The 21,336-nt window shown below is 44.8% G+C and overlaps 1 protein-coding gene across 5 annotated transcripts in view; it reads right to left on the reverse strand.

The window, feature by feature from the left end:
- Positions 1 to 21,336, reverse strand: part of LOC112253877 (tyrosine-protein phosphatase non-receptor type 4) — a 40,873-nt gene that overhangs the window by 8,690 nt on the left and 10,847 nt on the right. For 2 of the 5 annotated variants that reach the window (XM_042324076.1, XM_042324072.1), the window contains exons 3-20: positions 12,705 to 12,812; positions 12,600 to 12,617; positions 11,962 to 12,004; positions 11,787 to 11,865; positions 11,605 to 11,649; positions 11,459 to 11,511; positions 10,098 to 10,218; positions 9,717 to 9,804; positions 7,933 to 8,021; positions 6,990 to 7,053; positions 5,903 to 6,075; positions 4,670 to 4,738; positions 4,287 to 4,433; positions 3,909 to 4,070; positions 2,260 to 2,410; positions 2,008 to 2,148; positions 1,721 to 1,880; positions 650 to 852 (exon numbers count right to left, since the gene is read on the reverse strand). In XM_042324076.1, the coding sequence (XP_042180010.1) occupies positions 650 to 852; positions 1,721 to 1,880; positions 2,008 to 2,148; positions 2,260 to 2,410; positions 3,909 to 4,070; positions 4,287 to 4,433; positions 4,670 to 4,738; positions 5,903 to 6,075; positions 6,990 to 7,053; positions 7,933 to 8,021; positions 9,717 to 9,804; positions 10,098 to 10,218; positions 11,459 to 11,511; positions 11,605 to 11,649; positions 11,787 to 11,865; positions 11,962 to 12,004; positions 12,600 to 12,617; positions 12,705 to 12,812 (1,914 nt within the window). The remainder of the gene's footprint in view (positions 1 to 649; positions 853 to 1,720; positions 1,881 to 2,007; positions 2,149 to 2,259; positions 2,411 to 3,908; positions 4,071 to 4,286; positions 4,434 to 4,669; positions 4,739 to 5,902; positions 6,076 to 6,989; positions 7,054 to 7,932; positions 8,022 to 9,716; positions 9,805 to 10,097; positions 10,219 to 11,458; positions 11,512 to 11,604; positions 11,650 to 11,786; positions 11,866 to 11,961; positions 12,005 to 12,599; positions 12,618 to 12,704; positions 12,813 to 21,336) is intronic. The other 3 variants (XM_042324073.1, XM_042324075.1, XM_042324074.1) reach the window with 3 other exon arrangements.

A 21,336-nucleotide genomic window follows, 5' to 3' on the forward strand; every position in this document is an offset into this window, starting at 1 on the left:
ACTGATCCGTGTAAAGGAAAGAATGAATGGGGCCATGTATCGTGAGATTTTGAGTGAAAACCTCCTTCCATCAGCAAGGGCATTGCAGATGAAACGTGGCTGGGTCTTTCAGATGGACAATGATCCCAAATATACCGCCCGGGCAACGAAGGAGTGGCTTCGTAAGAAGCATTTCAAGGTCCTGGAGTGGCCTAGCCAGTCTCCAGATCTCAACCCCATAGAAAATCTTTGGAGGGAGTTGAAAGTCTGTGTTGCCCAGCAACAGCCCCAAAACATCACTGCTCTAGAGGAGATCTGCATGGAGGAATGGGCCAAAATACCAGCAACATTGTGTGAAAACCTTACAGAAAACGTTTGACCTCTGTCATTGCCAACAAAGGGTATACAACAAAGTATTGAGATAGACTTTTGTTATTGACCAAATACTTATTTTCCACCATAATTTGCAAATAAATTCATTAAAAATCCTACAATGTGATTTTTTGGATTTTTTTTCTCCTCATTTTGTCTGTCATAGTTGAAGTGTACCTATGATGAAAATTACAGGCCTCTCTCATCTTCTTAAGTGGGAGAACTTGCACAATTGGTGGCTGACTAAATACTTTTTTGCCCCACTGTAAACTATATTTTGTAGTATATGTGGACTAACATCAAACTGTTGCTGTACGGCCCCAGTGTTCAAGCCTTCTTTCAGCTGTAGTATGGAGTCTCTCCAGCAGGATGGGTGGTGGTCTGGCTGGTCCTGGGGCTGGTCCTGGGGCGGGTCCTGGGGCGCTCTCTCTGGGGAGTACTGGTAGTTAGACTCTGTATCTCCATCCTCCAGCTTCTCCTCCTCCACCAGGTCATACATGGCTGGAGGAACGACAGGAAGGATGACAGCGTGATTGAACATTGCACATCCAATGCCGGTGACAGGAAGTCAGAAAAAACGAAGCAACAACAACAGCAAAACAAAGAAAAGGGAACGGCAGAAAGGCAGGAGCCACATTAAAAACGTCCATCCCAAATGAATACACTGTCAGACTGATGCTTTGACTTAGAAGCTGAGATCCGCATTAGGCTCAGTGCCACTGGCTGCCTCAGGCACACTTGTTATTGTTTTTGTTTTGAAAAGGAGAAGAAACGTAATAAAAAATATATATATCGTAGTACATACTCTTCTGATCTATCGCGCGTGTAACGATGTCCGAGGGAATAAAACAGTGTTTGTCATTTGAAGTAATGTCTTTGTTGTTGTAATATCCCAAACGGACGTGGCAGTTTCACCGCAAAGGACTCCAAATTTAATCAAACCAATGCCCATAGTATAGTGGATGTGTATTGAACCGATATAGGATAGGCAAGCTATGGTCCCTCACTCCCTCTTGTTTCAGGGACAGGCAAGCTATTTGGTATTTTATTAGGATCCCCATTAGCTGTTGCAAAAGCAGCAGCTACTCTTCCTGGGGTCCACTATGGTCCCTCACTCCCTCTTATCTCGGGGACAGGCAAGCTATGGTTTTACAAACCCTGCTGTAAAAAAATGGAATAATTAAGCAAGCCATTTAGCAGAAGATTTTATCCAAAGTTACTTTTTATGTATGGGTGGTCCCGGGAATCAAACCCACTACCCTGGCATTGCCATTCTCTACCAACTGAGCTACAGCGGACCGCAAAAGATTATAAATGAACGTAAAGGACCACAAGGCCTGTTAAGAGGCCTGTTCTGTTCTCTCCTCACCGTTGGGTCTGACCAGCAGGTTCAGCTCTCCTGAGTCGCTCTCCTCACAGCTGGCCTTGATGAACATGACCACCTGGTCGTGGGTGTGCTCTGAGATGTCCTGACCGTTGATCAGCACCACCTGGTCTCCCTCGTTCAGCCGGGGAACACACAGGTCAGCCTGGGGAGGGCATTAAAACAGAATAGAAGAGAACAGTGGTTTTTTTTCATGATTCATTACCTGTGAAGGTCATTTGAGAAGTTCAGGGGTTTGGCAGTGACGGTGGCCCAGGTAGTAGGACACGTACCGCTGTTCCCGGGGCCACTCGGGACACGATCACAGGCATCTTCTGGTCCAGCCCACCCTTCACATTGAATCCAAATCGTCCTTGTTCGTCGGGGCACATTTTAATGAACACCAGATTGTCATGAGGAAGCACTCCATTGGGCTGTGAGAGGGAGAAGAAGAAACACAGAGGACAAAACAACGTTTAAGTAAAACAAAATCACAGTGTGTGTGCGTGAGTGTGCGTCTGTGTGCACGTAGGTCTCTCTCCTACCATAGTCTTGTCTTCTGACAGAGGCGTGTCATATAGCTCATTGATGTGGTTGTCCAACTCCTGCTGAGAGTGGGACTGGCTGGACAGAGGCCTCCTGGTCTGCTTAGGGGGCAGAGCGGGCGGCAGGCCGTCGATGGTCGAGTCTGTTGACCTGGACACAGGCAAATCCAAATGAGTCCTTGCGGCAAAATACGAATACAGTATATATCCAAACATCAACCCCGGTGCTGGCTTTATTGAGAACAAGTCAATAAATACAGAAATGAAGCGTGTTATTGCGTGTGCTTTCCCCTTTCTGAGGGTTATATATGAACCTGGAAACACACTCTGACTCAACGTTAACTACACAGTGGAAGCTGTGATGTTCCAGAGCTTAACCTCTCAATGGAATATGTTCCTTTCACGTGACTCCATTTCTCAGAAGGCAATGATCATCTTCTGTGTCCACTGAATCATTACAGGGCTCAGTCAGAGCAGAGGGCTTTCTCTGTTCATAGGAACTCTTCCCCCCTATCTCCTATCATTGCTCAGTGCTATAGCCTCAACCTGTGGACTAGAGCAGCTTACGAGCCCCTTGGGAGAGGCACTGTGTGTCCTACCAGCATATTACCCTCAGCTCGATGTGTTCATGTACTGTTCATGTACTTCCCCCAGTCAGAGAACATCCATGTTGTTTAGCCTGCTGTTTACCTCGGAGCAGCCCTGAGCAGACCCTGGTGGAGGTTAACTGGCTGGGGCAGCTCTCACCAAAACAAACGGCGTCGAGCCCTATGGACCCCTCAAAAAGGAGTTTACACGGAGATACACAGAGGGACTACAGAGAGCGATGAGGTCAAAAACAATATGCACAGTTAGACTGAAGAAGTGCCTATCCATAGAAAGAGGGAAAGAGAGAGAGAGAGGTGAGAGAGAGAGAGAGAGAGGGAGAAGAAAAAAACTATCCAAGACGAAACAAACGCACCAAACCACTTCAAAGAATTCTGTTCTTTCTCAAATTCACATGCAGAGAATACTGTCTGTGTGTCACCATCCTTCACTTTACAAGAGTGAAAGAGAAACAGGGTAATGGCATATTTCCTTGATGTTATGAGAAGATTTGCAATGGTTCAGCCCACACTATCTGTGTTAGTAACATAACAAGCATTCACCATTGTGATGAGCCTGCAGCCCCGACCTACCTGCTGCAGCTCCTTGGCTTCGGCCAGCCTGCCGAGCTCCAACCTCATTATGGACGCTTAAATGACAGCCATGAAAGAGGCCTATTTTGTAGTCTTCAGGCAAGCAGAGCTTGGTGCTACAGCCCCGGGGTATTTACATAATAAAAACAAACGGTTTGTAAAGACATTGAAATTAGAGGGCAGTGTGTGTGTGTGTGTGCGTGCGCGCTTCAACCCAATCAAGTCTCGATGAAAGAGATGCTCATGGCCCGGTCTTTTGGTTTGAAAATTCAAAAAGGCACTCTGAAGGCACATCTGAGCTATCTTTGTTGCAGGTGCATGACATCGGCCTTGAGGATTGATATGTAAAGCTTATTAAAGAGCAGCGATACTATCAAGAGCAGTGTGCAGGATTCTTCTTTTTTTCTGTTCTTTTGGTTTGAAATGACTCAGGGCTGTGTGTCCGTGGGCGTGTGTGGCAGACAGACTTACGGGGTAGAATCTAGGCTGATGGAGTTGGCCTGGGTTGAGGAGGCTGACTTGTGATTGGTAAAGGTTTGGCAGGGCGAGGCATGGTCGTGGTAGTTCACATGGTCCAGCAGGTGTCCCACGGAGGACGGCCGTAGGCGCTCTTGTGCAAACTTGGAGTTCCTGCTGAGACAAAAGGAGGAGGGAGATGTAAGGTACCCGAGTGTACTGTCATCCAAGGTTATTTAGAGTTACTTGACATCGCTCCTCCTCCTCAACTGTAGATTAGCCCAATTTCCTTCCCCCTCCGTCTCCCCGAAGTGTGCACTTGTTCAGTCCCGCTCATGGATTTGAAACTAAGGAATGTACTGTTTGCTTACACTACGGGTTAGGGCTACTCACTGGTTGGGGGTGCCTGGTGGGGAGCGTGTGGGCAGGCTCTGGGTCTCCAGGCGGTCGTCAGACAGAGAGGCTCTGGAGTTCCGGCTGACTGACTCCCAGTCCATCCCTCCATCCATCAGCCGCCGCACCAAGGGCTTACTGGGAGACCTGATTGGTAGATGATATGGAGGTCATTGTCATTGTTAGATTGGATTGCAGCAAGTAAAACGTTCACCAGATTTCAATTTAGCAGGATGAAAACGGTTTACAACTCACTAGACTTTTGCTCATTATTCAGTGCAAGATTCCTCCATCCCTGTCTCTTCATGTTCTCACATTTCTGATTCTCTTAGTTATCAGTAAGCACCAGTGTCACTTCATTTGGGCTTCAGAAAGTGTCTTACCTGGCAAACACCCTGTCCTTGATGCCCTTCTCCTTGCCGTACTGGACAGATTGCACCTCTGTCCTACCACTGCATATAACACAGAAACATTATATTTTTTAACATTTAACGGAAAACAGTCATACATCAACATCTGCCCCTCACACTGTCATATCCTGGAGTAAGAGGGGACCAAACCAATGTTGCACCTCTTACCATTTAGACATTTTAATGTGTGTTGTGAGCCAGCAGGAAGTATTAATATTGACACACCCCAGTGTGTGAAACCACAGCTCTTTTCACTCTCACACTATTAGTCAGTCACTCACACGGCATGACAAGGCATTGGCAAAGCTGAGAGGACTGGTGCTTTGGGTCTCTACTGGCAGTTGTAGGCGGCACAGTAAACATATTCCTGTGTTATGCAAACCAGCCCACACGATTTCTGTGATACGCGGCACAATGGGTCAAATGGCACCGTCGTGATTGGTACAAAAATGTAAATATGCTTCAGCAAAATGATGATGGTGTTATCCTGAGGGCAACACAAATTAGGAAGGACTGGATCTGAACGGAGTGAGTCAGGAGAAATTGAAAGGATTAGGTCATGTGTAGCCTACACTCTTAGAAGAAAAGTTGCTATCTAGAATCAAAAAGGGTTCTTCGGCTGTCCCCATAGGATAACCCTTTCAAGAACCCCTTTTGGTTCCAGGTAGAACCTTTTAGGGTTTCATGTAGAACCCTTTCCCCAGAGGGTTCTACATGGAACCAAAAAGCGTTCTACCTGGAACCAAAAAGGGTTCTACCTGGAACCAAAAAAGGGTTCTCCTATGGGGACAACCGCAGAACCCTTTTTTCTAAGAGATACTGTTTTCTCTGGTGAGGTTTAGACACCTTTAGACAGCAGCTATATACAGTTACACACTATCATTGACAAGACTCATGTAAACATTGACAAATAAACATAATCTTAGTGGGAAAAGCTGGTTGAAACGGCATCATTAGCCAATTCTGCCTGCTGGGATCCCAACTTGATCACTGACTCTCTTTCAAAACACATTTTAATATGCAACCTCAACTCCAAGGACCAAATCTGCTAAAGGCTAACGTCAACAGAGACTATGCACTTCCAAATGGCACCATATTCCCTACATAGTACACTCCGTTTGACCAGGGCCTGGTCTAAAGTAGCGCACTATATAAGGAATAGGGTGCCATTTGGGATACAAACAAACATTCCCCAGGCCCACTCACCAGTAGCGGTATTTGGAGCCCAGTTGGAAGACATGTGCAAAGAAGTTCTTCTGTGGTGGTAAGGGTCGGTCCAGTCTGAAGAAGGTGTGGTGCTCTACACAGTCCTTCCATAGGTTCTTACAGGCTCGGTAGTTCACCATGTTAAAGGCTAACAGCGCCTCACGGCTCTCATTCTGGAGAGGGAGGGAGGGAGGGAGACAAAGCGAGGGAAAGAGAGAGAGAGGGAGAGAGCGAGAGGTTAGTGGTGGGCTCAGCACACTTAGGCGTACAGTACACACAAGATCAGCATGATCACTAGTCACTTTCATAATGCCACTAAGAATGTTTACATATCTTGCATTGCTCATCTCATATGTATATACTGTATACTCTATCCTACACTATCTATTCTTTACTATCTATTGCATCTTAGCCATTCTGTCACTGCTTATCCATATATTTTATACTTATATATTCTCATCCCATTCCGTTACTAGATTGTGTGTATTAGCTTTTGTTGTGGAATTTGTTAGATATTAGGTTTTGTTGTGGAATTGTTAGATATTACCTGTTAGATACTGCTGCACTGTCGGATCAAGAAGCTTTTCGCTACACTCGCAATAACATCTGCTAACCATGTGTATGTGACCAATAACATTTGATTGGATTATCACACTTGATCAACTGATGTCACACAGATCTAGCTAAAAGAACACGGATACTGGGGAAGAAATCACCCTTCGACTTGCATAGCTGGCCATGAGATGGCTTCTTCTAGGCCAGACACTATGGTGTGCACTGTAGTACTTCTCTACTCGGATACATGAATTATAAGCGCATGACATCAATTCATCTAGATATCAAGTACTGTACAATTGCTTTTAAAGGTCTCCTTGGCTTGCATTTTTCAACCAGGTGTTTTTGTGTGTCTTCCACTACTAGACACCCTAGTTGGGATCAAATCATTTTAGATTTAGTTTCATATGACCAGCCTAGTACACACACAAAGTGCATTATGTATATTTTGTATTATTCATAATGACGAGAGAGAATTTGAGCTCGCACAATAGTAGGGATGCAATCCCAGTTGAAACCAGGACATACTTACCAATTCTCTTCTGAGTTGAATGAAAAACTGTCGACATTTAAACGAGATCTTTACAATCTGTAGCCTGAAAGAAAGAAAAAGAAGCTTTTGTCACCCACAGGAAGGAATCTCTCCTTTATTTCCTACACAACAGCGAACTTATCCAGCATTCTGAAGCCACTGGATAAGCTTAGAGAATACATACTCCTCATGTTAATCATCCATAAGAATCCCCTCGGTTCTTTAATCAGAAACAAATCATGCTCAGTGTTCTATGGTTCCATTGTGCCTGCAGGCCTATTTCCCTGGTTCCTTAAAGCATGACTCAGAGAGAGAGAGAGTCTAAATGTAGACCGCACTGTGTCCCAACCTGACACAGTTACGCTATTACTCATTTCTACAGAAGTCTCTTTTCATGAAGATAAACTCTCACTGTGCTGTACCCATCAAAGGGAGTAGGGCAAGATCAGACAGCGGGGAGAGGGCTCATGTTGTCACTTTACAGTAGAGCTAGAGTAAGTTATGGCTGAATCTGGGCCACGAAAAGAAGTAGAGCATCGTAAATGCCGCTTTCATGCTATGTTTGCTACTACTGTTTGTTACTTAAGCAATAAGGCCTGAAGAGGAGTGGTATATGGCCAATATACAATGTTCTTAGGCACGATGCAACGTGGAGTGCCTGAAAACAGCCCTTAGCCGTGGTATGTTGGCCATATACCACGAACCCCGAGGTGCCTTATTGCTATTATAAACTGGTTACCAAAGTAATTAGAACAGTAAAAATACATGTTTTGTCATACCCGTGGTATACAGTCTGATACACCGCAGTTGTCAGCCAATCAGCATTCAGGGCTCGAACCACCCAGTTTATAATACTTTTTAGGATCTGTGTGTCCCATCCAATGGCTCCCCTATATGGAGAATGTGGCTGAATGTGGAAATATACTCAATTGATTTGACTCACCATGGAAAGCAGTTGATTCGAACCCTGTTCTTATAGATGACAATCCCAGTTGACATCACTCCGATTAAAATCTCAGTGTTGCTTTGATCCTGTAACGGAGGAGGGGAAAAAGGGCAGGGAGGATTGTAAAGGTGTCCAGACTTCCTGTGGATGGGTTCTACTTAACAGAAACCCTATAGTTGGGCAATGGAGGAGGGTGCTAACCGCCACACTGTCTAATGAAACCACGTTGAAGAAGGTTGATTGGGGAGCATAGTATCAAATCAAATCAAATCAAATCAAATTTTATTTGTCACATACACATGGTTAGCAGATGTTAATGCGAGTGTAGCGAAATGCTTGTGCTTCTAGTTCCGACAATGCAGTAATAACGAGCAAGTAATCTAACTAACAATTCCAAAAAAACTACTGTCTTATACACAGTGTAAGGGGATAAAGAATATGTACATAAGGATATATGAATGAGTGATGGTACAGAGCAGCATAGGCAAGATACAGTAGATGATATCGAGTACAGTATATACATATGAGATAAGTATGTAAACCAAGTGGCATAGTTAAAGTGGCTAGTGATACATGTATTACATAAGGATGCAGTCGATGATATAGAGTACAGTATCAACGTATGCATATGAGATGAACAATGTAGGGTAAGTAACATTATATAAGGTAGCATTGTTTAAAGTGGCTAGTGATATATTTACATCATTTCCCATCAATTCCCATGATTAAAGTGGCTGGAGTAGAGTCAGTGTCATTGACAGTGTGTTGGCAGTAGCCACTCAATGTTAGTGGTGGCTGTTTAACAGTCTGATGGCCTTGAGATAGAAGCTGTTTTTCAGTCTCTCGGTCCCAGCTTTGATGCACCTGTACTGACCTCGCCTTCTGGATGACAGCGGGGTGAACAGGCAGTGGCTCGGGTGGTTGAAGCATCGGGTGGTGTAGGTGTCCTGGAGGGCAGGTAGTTTGCCCCCGGTGATGCGTTGTGCAGACCTCACTGGGGTTGAGGGCGGTGCAGTTGCCATACCAGGCGGTGATACAGCCCGCCAGGATGCTCTCGATTGTGCATCTGTAGAAGTTTGTGAGTGCTTTTGGTGACAAGCCGAATTTCTTCAGCCTCCTGAGGTTGAAGAGGCGCTGCTGCGCCTTCCTCACGATGCTGTCTGTGTGAGTGGACCAATTCAGTTTGTCTGTGATGTGTATGCCGAGGAACTTAAAACTTGCTACCCTCTCCACTACTGTTCCATCGATGTGGATGGGGGTGTTCCCTCTGCTGTTTCCTGAAGTCCACAATCATCTCCTTAGTTTTGTTGACGTTGAGTGTGAGGTTATTTTCCTGACACCACACTCCGAGGGCCCTCACCTCCTCCCTGTAGGCCGTCTCGTCGTTGTTGGTAATCAAGCCTACCACTGTTGTGTCGTCCGCAAACTTGATGATTGAGTTGGAGGCGTGCATGGCCACGCAGTCGTGGGTGAACAGGGAGTACAGGAGGGGGCTCAGAACGCACCCTTGTGGGGCCCCAGTGTTGAGGATCAGCGGGGAGGAATGTTGTTGCCTACCCTCACCACCTGGGGGCGGCCCGTCAGGAAGTCCAGTACCCAGTTGCACAGGGCGGGTCGAGACCCAGGGTCTCGAGCTTGATGACCTTGGAGGGTACTATGGTGTTGAATGCCGAGCTGTAGTCGATGAACAGCATTCTCACATAGGTATTCCTCTTGTCCAGATGGGTTGCATGATGGGTTGCAGATGCATGCATCACTCCATTTCACAACTGAACACTTACCCTTGCATTGTGCAATTCGACTCCATAGAGCTCTAGCGTCCGTGCTGTGTTTAGATAATTGAACTCTGACTGGGCAGGAGGCAGTCCCCTGAAAGGAAAAAGAGTGAGAGTGAGAGATAGGGAGAGAGAAGGACTTTAGTTGGCTCCACAGGCCATTCAGGGAGTAGGCCAAGCTACCATCTACGTGAGAGGCTAAACAATGACAGCCCTTGTTCTGACCTGGGCACAAAGTCTGAGCCGCCTCAACCTCAGCTGCAGTGAATGAGCAGAGTCCATCCCTGTTTAATCTACAAGTTATTTGATATTTTCTGTGCATTTCCCGTTTTACACCAATGTATCCACACACACACACACCATATCAGTTGAGAGATTGCTTCTTACTTGTGTTGCTGATGCTGTTTGGCAATCTCTTTCTCAAAGTCATGTGGTGCGTTGGGGATGAAAGAGTATCCGGAGAGGTAGCCGGGCAAGTTCTCGTTCTGACTGTAGTCCCCTAGCTCAGCTGCAACACAACACAAAGCACACAGTGTGTGAGTGTGTAAGTGTGTGTGTGTGTGTGTGACACAAAGCACAATGAAGCCTTTACTCCTCTCCTTCTCTCCCTCCTGCACAGCTCCCATTCATTCACACATTTTCTGGTCAAACTTCTCCTTTGTGTGCAAACGGAAAGAAGCAGGACTTTTGCAGCTTGAGAGGAGCCAAACACTTGACTTTTTTTGTCAATGTTTAGAAAAGAGAGACAGAGAGACGAGTCGTCCTGCTGAGTGTCTCAGTGTTTCCATACTGTATAAACAGTCTGCCTTCTTCCCAAATGGCACCCTATTCCCTCTATAGTGCAATACTTTTGACCAGGGCTCATAGGGTTCTGGTCAAAAATAGTGCACTATATATGGAACAGGGCGCCATTTGAAAAGGGAGCAGACATGAGGAAGTTGGGGGTTAAGTGACTCTATTTCCGAAGCACTTTAAGAAAAGTATGTAGCACAATAATGTGAATCAATTAATAAAGAGCCTTGCTCTTTCATTTGAACAGAAACTACATCAGTATGTGAAAACAGTGGGAAAAATGAACAGTAATAGCCCAGTATACACTAACTATCCTGGTCAGAATTGTGACTGACAGACAGACTGGCACTTGTGAAATGTCCTCCATTCTTTGTTGTTATTACAGTAACTGCGGTGAGACCACCATGGCCACTTTCCATTTCCTCTTGTGACCTCTATACCTCCCACATAGCGTGATACGTTTACTACAACCCCACGAGAGTCAGCCAGCCAGCCAGTCAGTCAGCCAGCAAGCCAGTCAGTCAGCCAGCCTACTAAGCTAACAACCAATGAGCAGTGTTCTTCTGCCCTGCAGCCAGCCTGGTTGTGGCGATTGTACTGTTACTCCTCCCCTCTCAGCAGCGTATTGGGGTCAATGTGTAAACAAAGACCCGCAGCAGCCAGGCCACATGAAAGCAGCATCATTACAAGACAAGTACAGTATGAAGTAGTATTTGCGGTCTGGGGTTTCCAAGCTACTGTAATAGCCTGACCCCCCTTGAAATCCCATGGTGGATATTAGGTGGGAGATAGGGAAAATACACTACGGAACATATTCTGTCATTAGTACAGTTAGTTACAAGGTGTCAGGCAGAATGTATGCGACCATAAGTCAGTCGTACAGTTGTAGTTGAATAGCTGTAAGTCAGTCGTACAGTTGTAGTTGAATAGCTGAGAGGAATAACTGAAGTACTTACACTGAACGGCGTATGAAGCAAGAAGAGCGGCTGTGATGTACGGACACGGCAGCCTGCGAGCCGAGGAATCAGTTAGAACTCAAATTCACTACATGAAGATTATTCAAATGTTTGAATAAACCAACCAGATACAAATCCACACTCACCTTCCACTAAGTATGTCCTGTTTAACCTGCAAAACGTACTGGTACCTAAAGGGGACCCAAAACAGTAAGGTGAAAACAGAGCTTTTAAGTCCACTTTAATCAAACTGTATGGAGAATAGCATAGAGGAAGGCCTATAGTGTACTGCTTATTTCTGTCACAATGCCACCCATTAAGCACTTACCTTGTGTACTCCTCCTGGAGTTTATTGGGGTCGGTTACAAAGAATTTAACCCTAAAATTCAAACGGTGTGAAGACCCCCCTGAAGGAAAACAAACAACCAGATTAATGGAACTAAAACGAGCGATAAATAGAATATTGAAAATACTCGAGAATATTCCAAATGTATCAAACATACTTTTTAATTGCTTTCTAATCGGTTTGGTTGGATCCAGCCACCTCTGTAAAATATGGATAGAGACAACCGCAGACACAGTATGGGACAAGAGGGAAAATAGGCCATAGGGAAAAAAATGAAGATACATTTTTACTCAAAACATTAGAGCAAGTTCAGAATAGAAATCAAACTGTCCTGCGAGATAGAATCATCAAAAATATACATACGTATCAAAGTCTGAATTTCAGCTGTCACCAATTAATATTTGCATTGTTATTTTGTGAACTTTCAATAAACACAATCTGTAGCCTCTAAACACTATTCTAGCCGCTGTTTCAACTCTATCGTTTGCCGATCATGACCCATAACCTTCTTAGTATCTCAAACTGTTTGCTGCAGAAACGCCACAGTTTGCTGACTGGGCTGGAGAGAGCCCATTCATGAGATGCTGCTATGCTGCCAATCAGAGTGTTTGAGGGGATCGGCCAGAGCAGGGCTCGGCGTACATCCGCTAATCCTGATCACATAATAATAAGTCATTTCGGAAGCCAGTTGATTTGGAGATCAGTGATTCTGCGCCGTCCGACTGCAATGTAGTCCGACTGCAATGTAGTCCGACTGCAATGTAGTCCGACGTGCACAATCTCAGGTGGCCTCACCTGACCTGTTGCGACAGCCTGTTGAAATAAACGATACAATGGAGCAGCTCGTTAATTACCTAGCGTACGCAAGATTTGGTTCTGGGCTCTGAGAAGAGGCCTCACCTGACTGTCTGAGGAGTCGTCGGCCAACTGTAGGCCAAAGTAGTCGCTCTCCGTCAGCTCCAGGTGCTTGAACACTACATCCAGCAGGACCTGTCCTTGATCGTGCTTCTGCAGGGAGAGAAACCAGACAAGACCGTCACAATCCTGTAGTACAGATATATGACCATCTCATAATACAGACAACTGAAGCAACGTAGGACTGAGAAGTGTGTTGGCCATAAAGTGATTGACACCTCCAATAAAGAGTAGCGCAAAAATACTTAATTGATAGAGGGCTGTTGCAAAACTATCACACAACTATGTGTAATGCTTACCCTACTGGGTTTCTAACTGGAGGTTGGACAACTATGTGTAATGCTTACCCTACTGGGTTTCTAACTAGAGGTTGGACAAGTATGTGTAATGCTTACCCTACTGGGTTTCTAACTGGAGGTTGGACAACTATGTGTAATGCTTACCCTACTGGGTTTCTAACTGGAGGTTGGACAAGTATGTGTAATGCTTACCCTACTGGGTTTCTAACTGGACAACTATGGTTGGGGTTTCTAACTGGAGGTTGGACAAGTATGTGTAATGCTTACCCTACTGGGTTTCTAACTAGAGGTTGGACAAGTATGTGTAATGCTTACCCTACTGGGTTTCTAACTGGAGGTTGGACAACTATGTGTAATGCTTACCCTACTGGGTTTCTAACTGGAGGTTGGACAACTATGTGTAATGCTTACCCTACTGGGTTTCTAACTGGAGGTTGGACAACTATGTGTAATGCTTACCCTACTGGGTTTCTAACTGGAGGTTGGACAACTATGTGTAATGCTTACCCTACTGGGTTTCTAACTGGAGGTTGGACAACTATGTGTAATGCTTACCCTACTGGGTTTCTAACTGAGGCCTCACAGAAGTGTCAGGGCAATGTGCAACCACAGGCATCCGGAACACAGAACCAGACCATGTATTATTTACAGAGAGCTGGGAGAAGGAAGGAACACAAACTATACTACACACAGTGACTTTGCCTGATTTGTTTGGCCCATGTCACATAGGCTACTAGTAGTAGGAAGACCATTGGTCCGCACATGGAGCCTTGAGGAACACCATACTTCTCAATCTCAACTGAGGCTCCGCAATCACAGTCTACCTTGTAATGTCAACCAGGCAGGAAAGCAGAAAAAAAGCATGCTTCAATCACCTAACTACATACGCCAATCTCTCAGTAATGTAAAGAAACTGGACCAACCGGTTGACTGGCATGTTTCAGTGAAACAGTGATTTCCATGGAGCTTCACTATGACCCCCATGCACTGAAACGGAAGTACTTCTCTGACTGTGTTTGACTGTGTCACTGGCATTAAGTGATGAATAATGTAGAGGAAATGAATAATGACTGAAAACCTTCAGTATCTGCATAAATAAGTAAACACCACAAGGGCTGTGGCAGTCATGACATTTTGTCATCCGGTTATTGTCGTGCAATAGTAAGAAGGATGTAATTGAATTTAGCTGAATAAAATAGAAGGACATTTTTCCCATTAAGTGGATATGTTGAGGGTAAAAGTGATCATTTGAAACAGGTCCTATACACTAGATGTTCAGTTATTTGGCAACTTTAGTTGGGAATGATACAAACCTTAATGTCTCAGAAATTAAAATATATATGGGATGCACGATGAGACTATAGGCAATTGATGACCTGAGAGAGTCGCAGAAAAAAAGAAGCTCTGTCCCTTGCCTCAGGCTGCACTGCACAGCTGTTCTCTCATCAAGTGATCCTATTTTCACCCATCAGACAATTCTAAATTTAATCTTGTCTAATATGTAAAATTAGTTTTGATTTAGATTGGCTCATTATCAAATGGGCGGGAACAGGGGCAAGGGGGGAACAATCCGTATGCATGTATCCACTCCACAAATGTCTTATTAACAAACTATAGTTTTGGCAAGTTGGTTAGGACATCTTAGGTTAGGACAAGTCATTTTTCCAAACATTGTTTACTGACAGATTATTTCACTTATATTTCACTGTATCACAATGTCAGTGGGTCAGAAGTTTACATACACTAAGTTGACTGTGCCTTCAAACAGCTTGGAAAATTCCAGAAAATTATGTTATGGCTTTAGAAGCTTCTAATAGGCTAATTGACATAATTTGAGTCAATCTGAGGTGTACCTGTGGATGTATTTCAAGGCCTATCTTCAAACTCAGGGCCTCTTTGCTTGACATCGTAGGAAAATCAAAAGAAATCAGCCAAGACCCCCGAAAAAAAATTGTAGAGCTCCACAAGTCTGGTTCATCCTTGGGAGCAATTTCTAAATGCCTGAAGGTACTACGTTCATCTGTACAAACAATAGTACGCAAGTATAAACACCATGGAACAACGCAGCCATCATACCGCTCAGGAAGGAGAAGCGTTCTGTCTCCTAGAGATGACGGTACTTTGGTGCGAAAAGTGAAAATCAATCCAGAAAGCACCTTGTGAAGATGCTGGAGGAAACAGGTAAAAAAGTATTTATATCCACAGTAAAACGAGTCCTGTGGATATATTGAAGCAACATCTCAAGACATCAGTCAGGAGTTAAAGCTCGGTCGCAAATGGGTCTTCCAAATGGACAATGACCCCAAGCATACTTCCACAGTTGTGGCAAAATGGCTTAAGGACAACAAAGTCACGGTATTGGAGTGGCCATCACAAAGCCCTGACCTCATCCTATAAAAAATTTGTGGACAGAACAGAAAAAGCGTGTGCGAGCAAGGAGGCCTAGAAACCTGACTCAGTTTAACCAGCTCTGTCAGGACGAATGGGCCAAAATTCACCCAACTTATTGTGGGAAGCTTGTGAAAGACTACCCGAAACGTTTGACTCAAGTTAAACAATTTAAAGGCAATGGTACCAAATATTAATTGAGTGTATGTAAACTTCTGACCCACTGGGAATGTAAAGAAAGAAATAAAAGCTGAAATAAATCCTTCTCTCTACTATTATTCTGACATTTCACATTCTTAAAATAAAGTGGTGATTCTAACTGACCTAAGACAGGGAATTCTTACTAGGATTAAATGTCAGGAATTGTGAAAAACTTAGTTTAAATGTATTTGGCTAAGGTTTATGTAAACTTCTGACTTCAACTGTATGAGCAGCTGAGAAATAAATATAACACTTAATTCAGTCCACACATCGACCTCTGTCTGAAGAACATGCTCTCGCTGTGAGACAGGTGATATTCCGCCCAAACTCTGTATGCCACGGGCTCTCCAACCCGGTTCCTGCCCAGGACTTAATTTGGGAAACCAAGTGAAATCTGTTCAGGAACATCAATATGAAACATATTTCATTAAACTGTTGACAGCCCCTCTGCGCGCTGAAGAAAGCAATAAACGAGAGAGAGGAGATGGAAACGCACGGTGGTGAGATATTCTGTAGCTAAAGGAATGAAGGAGAGAGGAGGGGATGGAAACGCACAGTGGTGAGATATTATGTAGCTAAAGGAATGAAGGAGAGAGAGGAGGAGATGGAAACGCACGGTGGTGAGATATTATGTAGCTAAAGGAATGAAGGAGAGAGAGGAGGAGATGGAAACGCACAGTGGTGAGATATTATGTAGCTAAAGGAATGAAGGAGAGAGGAGGGGATGGAAACGCACGGTGGTGAGATATTATGTAGCTAAAGGAATGAAGGAGAGAGAGGAGGAGATGGAAACGCACGGTGGTGAGATATTATGTAGCTAAAGGAATGAAGGAGAGAGAGGAGGAGATGGAAACGCACAGTGGTGAGATATTATGTAGCTAAAGGAATGAAGGAGAGAGAGAGGAGATGGAAACGCACGGTGGTGAGATATTCTGTAGCTAAAGGAATGAAGGAGAGAGAGGAGGAGATGGAAACGCACGGTGGTGAGATATTCTGTAGCTAAAGGAATGAAGGAGAGAGAGGAGATGGAAACGCACGGTGGTGAGATATTCTGTAGCTAAAGGAATGAAGGAGAGAGAGGAGATGGAAACGCACAGTGGTGAGATATTCTGTAGCTAAAGGAATGAAGGAGAGAGAGGAGGAGATGGAAACGCACAGTGGTGAGATATTCTGTAGCTAAAGGAATGAAGGAGAGAGAGGAGATGGAAACGCACGGTGGTGAGATATTCTGTAGCTAAAGGAATGAAGGAGAGAGAGGAGGAGATGGAAACGCACAGTGGTGAGATATTCTGTAGCTAAAGGAATGAAGGAGAGAGAGGAGATGGAAACGCACAGTGGTGAGATATTCTGTAGCTAAAGGAATGAAGGAGAGAGAGGAGATGGAAACGCACAGTGGTGAGATATTCTGTAGCTAAAGGAATGAAGGAGAGAGAGGAGATGGAAACGCACAGTGGTGAGATATTTTGTAGCTAAAGGAATGAAGGAGAGAGAGAGATGGAAACGCACAGTGGTGAGATATTCTGTAGCTAAAGGAATGAAGGAGAGAGAGGAGGAGATGGAAACGCACAGTGGTGAGATATTCTGTAGCTAAAGGAATGAAGGAGAGAGAGGAGATGAAACGGGTGGTGAGATATTCTGTAGCTAAAGGAATGAAGGAGAGAGAGGAGATGGAAACGCACAGTGGTGAGATATTCTGTAGCTAAAGGAATGAAGGAGAGAGAGGAGGAGATGGAAACGCACAGTGGTGAGATATTCTGTAGCTAAAGGAATGAAGGAGAGAGAGGAGATGGAAACGCACGGTGGTGAGATATTCTGTAGCTAAAGGAATGAAGGAGAGAGAGGAGGAGATGGAAACGCACAGTGGTGAGATATTCTGTAGCTAAAGGAATGAAGGAGAGAGAGGAGATGGAAACGCACGGTGGTGAGATATTCTGTAGCTAAAGGAATGAAGGAGAGAGAGGAGGAGATGGAAACGCACAGTGGTGAGATATTCTGTAGCTAAAGGAATGAAGGAGAGAGAGAGGAGATGGAAACGCACGGTGGTGAGATTATGTAGCTAAAGGAATGAAGGAGAGAGAGGAGGAGATGGAAACGCACAGTGGTGAGATATTATGTAGCTAAAGGAATGAAGGAGAGAGGAGGAGATGGAAACGCACGGTGGTGAGATATTCTGTAGCTAAAGGAATGAAGGAGAGAGGAGGAGATGGAAACGCAGGGTGGTGAGATATTATGTAGCTAAAAGGTCATGTCACACAATTAACAATAATACATTTAAAATAAAGTAAAACTATTACTAGGGCATTCAAAATAAAAATGCACTATAATTGTAGGCTAACTGTTAGCTACCCTGCACAACCAACAGCATCGCCTAGGGCTATAGGTTCCCTCCCAGACTTGTGGATAGAAATGTTGGAGCGTAGCATAAGGTAACCAGTCTACCCAGTATGGATGATGATACACTCAAAGCCGATTATTCGAATGTGTTTAATTTTGGAGTATAGGCTAGACCTATTATGGACCAAAGACATCTTAAATCTGTTTAGTTTTTTTTCCCATGTGTAATATGCGGTAGGCTAAGTTGTATAACGGCACAAATATAATTTTGATTCATAAGCTCTTAATATGCGTATGGGTGTTCTGAATGAATCATCAACCTTAGAAAGCGCTGTCCATTACTTTGTGTTCGGCTTGGAAACAACATCCACAACGACCATGTTTCACACTCAGTTTCAACCTGCTGTTGAACTCCTTTCTTCAAATTGATCATCACAGTGAGACGGGTTTAAAATCACATACTGTTTTGATGATAAGTGTTTGATGTGATTTTCGACTGCATTTGCATTGATGTCAGAGTGGTTAGAGGTACAATAGAGCCCTGAGTTCCAGGCCATTAGCACTTGATGGAGGGACAATAGAGCCCTGAGTACCAGACCATTAGGACCTGATGGTGGGACAACAGAGCCCTGAGTACCAGGCCATTAGGACTTGATGGAGGGACAATAGAGCCCTGAGTACCAGACCATTCGTACCTGATGACGGGACAACAGAGCCCTGAGTACCAGACCATTAGCACATGTTAACATTAGAAGCCTCCTCCCTAAGTTTGTTCTATTCACTGCTTTAGCATACTCAGCCAACCCGGATGTTCTAGCTGTGTCTGAATCCTGGCTTAGGAAGACCACCAAAAATTCAGAAATTTTAATTCCAAACTACAACATTTTCAGACAAGATAGAACTGCCAAAGGGGGCGGTGTTGCAATCTACTGCAAAGATAGCCTGCAGAGTTCTGTCCTCCTATCCAGGTCTGTACCCAAACAATTTGAACTTCTACTTTTAAAAATCCACCTCTCTAAAAACAAGTCTCTCACCGTTGCCACCTGCTATAGACCACCCTCTGCCCCCAGCTGTGCTCTGGACACCATATGTGAACTGATTGCCCCCCATCTATCTTCAGAGTTCGTGCTGCTAGGTGACCTAAACTGGAACATGCTTAACACCCCAGCCATCCTACAATCTAAACTTGATGCCCTCAATCTCACACAAATTATCAATGAACCTACCAGGTACCTCCCAAAGCCTTAAACACGGGCACCCTCATAGATATCATCCTAACCAACTTCCCCTCTAAATACACCTCTGCTGTCTTCAACCAAGATCTCAGCGATCACTGCCTCATTGCCTGCATCCGTAATGGGTCAGCGGTCAAACGACCTCCACTCATCACTGTAAAACGCTCCCTGAAACACTTCTGCGAGCAGGCCTTTCTAATCGACCTGGCCGGGGTATCCTGGAAGGATATTGATCTCATCCCGTCAGTAGAGGATGCCTGGATATTTTTAAAAATGCCTTCCTAACCATCTTAAATAAACATGCCCCATTCAAGAAATTTAGAACCAGGAACAGATATAGCCCTTGGTTCTCCCCAGACCTGACTGCCCTTAACCAACACAAAAACATCCTATGGCGGTCTGCATTAGCATCGAACAGCCCCGTGATATGCAGCTGTTCAGGGAAGCTAGAAACCATTATACACAGGCAGTTAGAAAAGCCAAGGCTAGCTTTTTCAAGCAGAAATTTGCTTCCTGCAACACTAACTCAAAAAGTTCTGGGACACTGTAAAGTCCATGGAGAATAAGAACACCTCCTCCCAGCTGCCCACTGCACTGAAGATAGGAAACACTGTCACCAATGATAAATCCACCATAATTGAGAATTTCAATAAGCATTTTTCTACGGCTGGCCATGCTTTCCACCTGGCTACTCCTACCCCGGACAACAGCACTGCACCCCCAACAGCAACTCGCCCAAGCCTTCCCCATTTCTCCTTCTCCCAAATCCATTCAGCTGATGTTCTGAAAGAGCTGCAAAATCTGGACCCCTACAAATCAGCCGGGCTAGACAATCTGGACCCTTTCTTTCTAAAATTATCTGCCGAAATTGTTGCCACCCCTATTACTAGCCTGTTCAACCTTTCTTTCGTGTCGTCTGAGATTCCCAAAGATTGGAAAGCAGCTGCGGTCATCCCCCTCTTCAAAGGGGGACACTCTTGACCCAAACTGCTACAGACCTATATCTATCCTACCGTGCCTTTCTAAGGTCTTCGAAAGCCAAGTCAACAAACAGATTACCGACCATTTCGAATCTCACCATACCTTCTCTGCTATGCAATCTGGTTTCAGAGCTGGTCATGGGTGCACCTCAGCCACGCTCAAGGTCCTAAACGATATCTTAACCGCCATCGATAAGAAACATTACTGTGCAGCCGTATTCATTGATCTGGCCAAGGCTTTGACTCTGTCAATCACCACATCCTCATCGGCAGACTCGACAGCCTTGGTTTCTCAAATAATTGCCTCGCCTGGTTCACCAACTACTTCTCTGATAGAGTTCAGTGTGTCAAATCGGAGGGTCTGCTGTCCGGACCTCTGGCAGTCTCTATGGGGGTGCCACAGGGTTCAATTCTTGGACCGACTCTCTTCTCTGTATACATCAATGAGGTCGCTCTTGCTGCTGGTGAATCCCTGATCCACCTCTACGCAGACGACACCATTCTGTATACTTCCGGCCCTTCTTTGGACACTGTGTTAACAACCCTCCAGGCAAGCTTCAATGCCATACAACTCTCCTTCCGTGGCCTCCAATTGCTCTTAAATACAAGTAAAACTAAATGCATGCTCTTCAACCGATCGCTACCTGCACCTACCAGCCTGTCCAACATCACTACTCTGGACGGCTCTGACTTAGAATACGTGGACAACTACAAATACTTAGGTGTCTGGTTAGACTGTAAACTCTCCTTCCAGACCCATATCAAACATCTCCAATCCAAAGTTAAATCTAGAATTGGCTTCCTATTTCGCAACAAAGCATCCTTCACTCATGCTGCCAAACATACCCTTGTAAAACTGACCATCCTACCAGTCCTCGACTTTGGCGATGTCATTTACAAAATAGCCTCCAATACCCTACTCAACAAATTGGATGCAGTCTATCACAGTGCAATCCGTTTTATCACCAAAGCCCCATATACTACCCACCATTGCGACCTGTACGCTCTCGTTGGCTGGCCCTCGCTTCATACTCGTCGCCAAACCCACTGGCTCCATGTCATCTACAAGACCCTGCTAGGTAAAGTCCCCCTTATCTCAGCTCGCTGGTCACCATAGCATCTCCCACCTGTAGCACACGCTCCAGCAGGTATATCTCTCTAGTCACCCCCAAAACCAATT

Source organism: Oncorhynchus tshawytscha, linkage group LG07 (assembly GCF_018296145.1).
Source record: "Oncorhynchus tshawytscha isolate Ot180627B linkage group LG07, Otsh_v2.0, whole genome shotgun sequence".
Taxonomy (NCBI): domain Eukaryota; kingdom Metazoa; phylum Chordata; class Actinopteri; order Salmoniformes; family Salmonidae; genus Oncorhynchus; species Oncorhynchus tshawytscha.